Below are 6,232 nucleotides of genomic sequence, written 5' to 3' on the forward strand. Positions count from 1 at the left end.
CTGATCATGGTCATAATAGTGAATCGAGTAATTGAAGAATTGTCAAGATAGATATGGAGGATATTCAACCTGAGGTTGATTACTGGAGTTCATCGGTGATTTGTTATGTGGTTGGAGCAAATCCACCTCCTATGGTGATGGAAGGTTACACTAGTACAGAAAAGGCAATTTGCGTCGGATGTGAGGCGCCTATTTGCGTCGGACCCGGGTGCGACGCCAAAGCCCTCGACGCAAATGACTCAGATACGATCTGCGTCGTATGCAAAAACGACTCAGATATTTTATCTATTTGCGTTGCACGTTGTATACGATGCGACGCAAATTGCTCTTCAAAGTCCACAAACTACAAACTATAAGGGGAATTTGCGTCGCACATCGCACATAGTGCGACGCAAATCATACAAAAAAAATAGAACCTGCGTCGCACTATACTGAATGTGCGACGCAAATTTATAATTTTATTACAAAAAAAAAATCTCATATTCAAATAAAAATGAAATACACAGAAGTAATTTTATATACAAACAAGAAATACAAGAACAAAACCATTGATGCATTAATCTGAATCCAAAGAAGTACAAGAATGAAATGAGCGAGGAACGCAAATCTGAATCGAAATTACAAGAAAATACAAGATTGTTCTAACTAAATCGAATTAAGAAGCGAAATATAAAGTTTGTTAGTGCTCGTTGCTATGTTTCGTGAACCACCAAAACCGCATTCTAGATCTGTTCGTGGCTGCTGCCGCTACTGTTGTTGTGGGCGCTGCTGCTGCCGCTCTAATTCAATCTTCCTCCTCATGCTGCTTGTGTTTTTTAAACGAAAAAAAATGAAAAAAATGAAAAAAATGAAAGGTCATCAGTAGAAAGTTTTTAGTTTTTAGATCTAAAAATGAAAAAACGCATTTTTTAGATCGAAAAATTAAAATTGAAAATCAAATCTAAAAATTGAAAAAAAATGAAACCTAAACGAATCAGCACACGAATGGCGATTTCTACTAAAAAGCCCTAAAAAAATCGTACCTGTGTAGTCGCCCAAAAAAAAAGAAGACACCATCAGTAGAAAGTTGTGCGACGTGATTATAAGACGAATGGCGATTTCGGTAGAGTAACTTCCTTACTTGCGATGGCGATTTCGGTAGAGTAATTTTTCTATTTGTTGCTCTCCTTTCCTTCAGAAACTTCTGCTTCGTTATCCTTGTGAAACCCAAGCTCAGACATGTCTTGCTTTGCCATTAAATTCCTGCATAAACACAACTACATTCCTTAGAAAATTTCAAAGAAAAGGGAATGAGAAAAATAAAATCGAAAAATTCTATCCTTGTTGTTGTCGTTGCCGGAGTTTGACCCGCAGAAGAAGGACGGAGATGGCCGGCGAACAAACTGAAATCAAGCGACGAACGCAGATGGCCAGAGAAGACGATCGCTGCGCACCTTGGCGCTGAGTTGAGAGAGAGAGAGAGAGAGGAGAGGGAGAGGCCCTGAGTTGAGAGAGAGTGAGAGAGGCGCTGAGTTGAGAGGCGTGTGAGGGTTTAAAGAATTTAGGGTTAGGTGGGCGCGGATGGATTATTATTTTGGAAGCCCAATGTGCGTCGGATGGAGGCCTATGTGTGACGCACATTGGGCTTAAATCTCCAAATTGAGAAGCGCCATTTGCGTCGCACGCCTAGCTAGGTGCGACGCACAAAGCTAATCTGCGTCGCACTTAGATACAGTGCGACGCATATAGCTCGTATGCTGATATGAATATTGATGTTTTGCGTCGATTGCTCTTTGGCCTATGACGCACAAAGGTAATTTGCGTCACTTCTGTGTCTATGCGACGCAAACGTGGGGACGCAAATCATGCTTTTTCTACTAGTGTTATATAAGAAGAATCTGGAGGAACAAGGGGGTTGATAAGGTAGCAGTGCTTAAAAAAGGGGTGTATATTGTGCGTTTTGCAACAATGGAACAGAGAGATAAAATTTTGGCGGGGAATTCGAATTTCTTTGACAATAAACCTGTTATAGTGAAAGCGTGGGATGCAGATATGAATGTTATGAAGGAAGATTTTAACATACTTCCTACATGGATCCAATTGAGTATTGATTTTAAATATTGGCATGAAAGGTGTTTGATGAAACTTGTGGAATCAGTGGGGAAGTTTGTGCGTGTGGATCAAGCAATAGCTAAACGTGATAGGTTGCAATATGCTCGCGTTTTAGTGGAAGTGAGTGTGAATCAGGAATTTCCTGATCAAATCACATTCATAAATGAGAAAGAAATTGAAATGGTGGCTAGAGTACACTATGAATGGAAACAACAATTCTGCCAAGTATGTAAGAACTTGGGACATTCATCTGAGGAGTGTAGGAAGCAGGTGAGGAAGGTTGATGTGGGTAAAAAATGGGTTGTAAAAGCCACACAGCAGAATGCAGATACTGGAAGTGTAGAGAAAGTGGATACTGTGGTTAAGGTGAATAATGATACTGGAAGTGTAGTTAAGGTGAATGTAGATACTGGAAGTGTAGAGAAAGAGTTTACTGTGGTTACACAGCAGAATAAAAGAAAGGAGACTGAGAAGAGTATAGAAGATACAGAACTGAAGAATGCATTTGATGTGTTGGGAGATATGGGTGATGATGGGGTGATATCTAACCATAAAGTTGATGGAAATATAGGTGATGTAGAGAGGGGAAGGGATTCTCCTCAAAAGGAACATGGATAGCATCATGTGCTGGAATGTCAGGGGTATCTTTAGTACAAGCAAACAGAAAGATGTTAAGAATTTGCTAAGTACTAGGACCCTGGGATTAGTTAGTCTCATTGAGACTAAAGTCAAGGTAGCAAAAATGGGTAGGATGTATCAAAATATCTTTAGTGGTTGGTGCTTGTGCACTAACTCTTCTCATCATCCTGGTGGGAGAGTTATTGTGGCTTGGAAAGATGATTCTTTCAATTTGGATATATGTTATATATCTTCTCAAATGATACATTGTAAAGTACAGGCAATCAGTAATAAAAAGGAGTTTTACTGTACTTTTGTCTATGCTTTTAACTCAGCAGAATCGAGGGAGGAGCTATGGAATGATTTGGAGATGATTGCAGGGAACATGAAGAAGGCTTGGGTGATTTTAGGAGATTTCAACTGTGTGCTAGAAAGGGAGGAGAAAATAGGGGGTCCTATAAGAGATCATGATATGAACCCTTTTAGAAGATGTGTGACAAAATGTGAGCTGGAGGATATGAAGTATTCAGGTTGCTATTATAAATGGAATAATAAGCAAACTGATGGTAGCAAGGTGTTTTGCAAATTGGATAGAGTGCTTTGTAATGTGAGATGGTGTGAAGAATTTCCTACAACTGAGACTAGATTCATGCCTGAAGGCCTCTTTGACCATTCTCCTATGCTGTTGCAGATTCACCAAGTGAAAAGAAAGGGTGCAAGTCCTTTTAGATTTTATAAAATGTGGTGTGAAGCTCCTGAATTCCTGAGAAGAGTTAGAGAAGCTTGGAGCAGTCCAGTGAATGGAACTCCTATGTTCTGTGTGATGCAGAGATTAAAAAGAGTTAAAGCTGAGATGCAAGAATTGGATAAAGTGGGATTCAAAGACATACAAATTGCTGATTGCAAAACCTATGAATACTTACTGGAGTGTCAGAAACAGCTCCAGCAAAGGCAAGATGGTGAAATATGTGCAAAAGAAAAAGAGGCAGCAAATGAGTATAGAAAAGTCCATGCTCATTACATATCCTTTCTGCAACAAAAGTCAAAATATGAATGGATAAAGATGGGTGATGAGAATACTTCTTTGTTTCATAGAGCAATAAGGAAGAGAAGGACTCAGAATGCAATTTATGGCATTCATGACATTAATGGTACCTGGGTGGAAGGTGAAAAGGTTGCTGAAGCCTTTATTGAATATTACAAAGGATTACTAGGGACAGCAAAAGAGGGATCTAGTATGACATGTGCAGAAATTATTGCTCAGGGGCCTTGTTTGAACTTAGAACAACAAGAAGACCTCATGAGAGAGATCACTGATGATGAGATCCAGCAAGCTCTTTTTTCAATCCCAGTTGATAAGTCACCTGGTCCAGATGGCTTTGGTACAACATTCTACAAAGCTTCATGGGAAATCATAGGTAATGATATCATTACTGCTGTTAAAGATTTTTTTATTCATAGGAAGATGTTGAAAGATATGAATAATACTCTGATAACTTTGGTGCCTAAGTCTAAATGCCCAAGTAATGTATCTGATTATAGACCAATTGCATGCTGCAATGTGGTCTATAAATGCATTACTAAAGTGATATGTAATAGAATGAGGAAGATTCTACCTGATATAATAGCAGAAAATCAAGGTGCCTTCATACAAGGTAGATTCATTGGCCATAATATAATGGTTTGTCAAGACATTGTGCATGGTTATGGAAGGAAAAACTCTAAGCCTGGTTGTATCATCAAAATGGACATGTGGAAGGCATATGACTCTATTGATTGAAAATTTATGGAAGGTATGCTAAAAGCTCTAGCATTTCCAGATCAATTTGTGCAGATGGTGATGGAATGTGTTACATCACCTAGATTCAGCTTGCTTGTGAATGGTGAAAGTTGTGGATTCTTTCCAGGCAAAAGAGGGCTTAGACAGGGTGACCCCATGTCCCCTCTTCTCTTTATGATCTGCATGGAGTACCTCACAAGAACACTGAAAATGGTGGGAGACAATTCTCTATTCAAATTTGATCCAAAATGCAAAGGGATGAAGTTGAATCACTTGAGTTTTGCAGACGATGTAATTTTGTGTTGTAAAGGAGAATATAGATCAGCATACATAATGTTACAAGGCTTCAAACACTTCTCTGCTGTATCTGGGCTTGAAATCAATGAAAACAAATCTGAAATCTATACTACTGGTATGGATCCAGGTGAGGTAAGAGGAGTTGCTGAGGTGTCTGGTTTCAAAATTGGTCAAATCCCTTTCAAATACTTGGGGATCCCAATTTGTCCTAAGAGGTTGTCATCTAAGGACTATATGATACTTGTAGATAAAATGACAGCTAGAGTGAGAAGCTGGAGTAGCAGGAACCTTTCATATCAGGGAAGGCTTGTTCTGGTTAATGCTGTGCTTAATAGCATTCATGTCTACTGGGCTCAAATTTGTATCCTCCCTAAAAGAGTTCTACAAGACATTGATATGATATGTAGAGCTTATTTGTGGTCTGGGAATTATTATAGCTCAAAAGGGGGATATGTGGCTTGGTCCAAAGTGTGTACCCCAAAGAATGCTGGTGGTCTGGGGATTAGAAATATTGTCTCCTGGAATGTGGCAGCTATAGGGAGATATACATGGGCTATCTCAGCAAAAAAAGATAACCTTTGGCTTAAATGGATAAATGCTATCTACATAAAGATAGTAGGTGGTGGGAATATAAACCACCCTTGGAATGCAGCTGGTACTGGAAGAAAGTGTGTGCTGTGAAGGAAGAAATCAAAGCACTCATGAATGAGGCACAACTCATTAGCATGGCAAGGTATTCAGTATAAGACATATACAAGAAGTTAGTTGGTACTTATGCAAGAGTACACTGGGATAAACTAGTCTGGTGCAAATTAGTAATCCCTAAGCATAGGTTCATGATGTGGCTGGTGATGCAAAACAGGATGCAAACAACAGAAAGACTGTCCAGAGTTGGAATTTGTGAGTCAGCAAGATGCCTTATTTGTGACAGTGAGGATGAAACTCAGGAACATATGTTCTTTAGATGTTGTTATAGTGCAAATGTGATGAAGGAAATCAAAACATGGTTGAGGTGGAATAACAACAGTACTGGTGTCCCTAGGCTTCTAAGGGATATAACTAATAGTAGAGAATCAAGATTCAAGAAGCAGGTCTATGCCTCTTGTGTGGCAGCTATGGTCTACCATGTGTGGTGGACAAGAAATGAAGCTTTCTGGAATAATAAAGTTCATACAGTAGCTGTTGTCTGTAATAGAATTCAACTAAATGTAATTGAAAGATGCTATTGTAATTACGTTAAGAAGAGAAGCCAGAAAGATAGAGAATGGATTAGAGAAATATCCAATGAAGTATGTAAGTAAGCTGTAAGAAGTGTTGTTAGGAAGATTGCTATGAGCCTCTCTAGCTGTCTGGCTTGTAGCAGCTTTGTTTGGTTGTATTGTTTTGAGGTGGTTAATATATTGATCTGGCTTGCTTACCAAAAAATAAAAAAAATTACGTGATTTG

General features: G+C 39.0%; 1 protein-coding gene across 1 annotated transcript; it reads left to right on the top strand.

Annotated features, from left to right (window-relative positions):
• Positions 1-2,833: 2,833 nt before the first annotated feature.
• On the top strand, positions 2,834-4,489 carry LOC125498546 (uncharacterized). Its single transcript, XM_048646774.1, has one exon. It carries the CDS (start codon positions 2,834-2,836, stop codon positions 4,487-4,489), a length of 1,656 nt encoding a protein of 551 aa, XP_048502731.1.
• The last annotated feature ends 1,743 nt before the right edge of the window (positions 4,490-6,232 follow it).

This window comes from Beta vulgaris, chromosome 6 (assembly GCF_026745355.1).
Source record: "Beta vulgaris subsp. vulgaris cultivar EL10 chromosome 6, EL10.2, whole genome shotgun sequence".
Classification (NCBI taxonomy): domain Eukaryota; kingdom Viridiplantae; phylum Streptophyta; class Magnoliopsida; order Caryophyllales; family Amaranthaceae; genus Beta; species Beta vulgaris.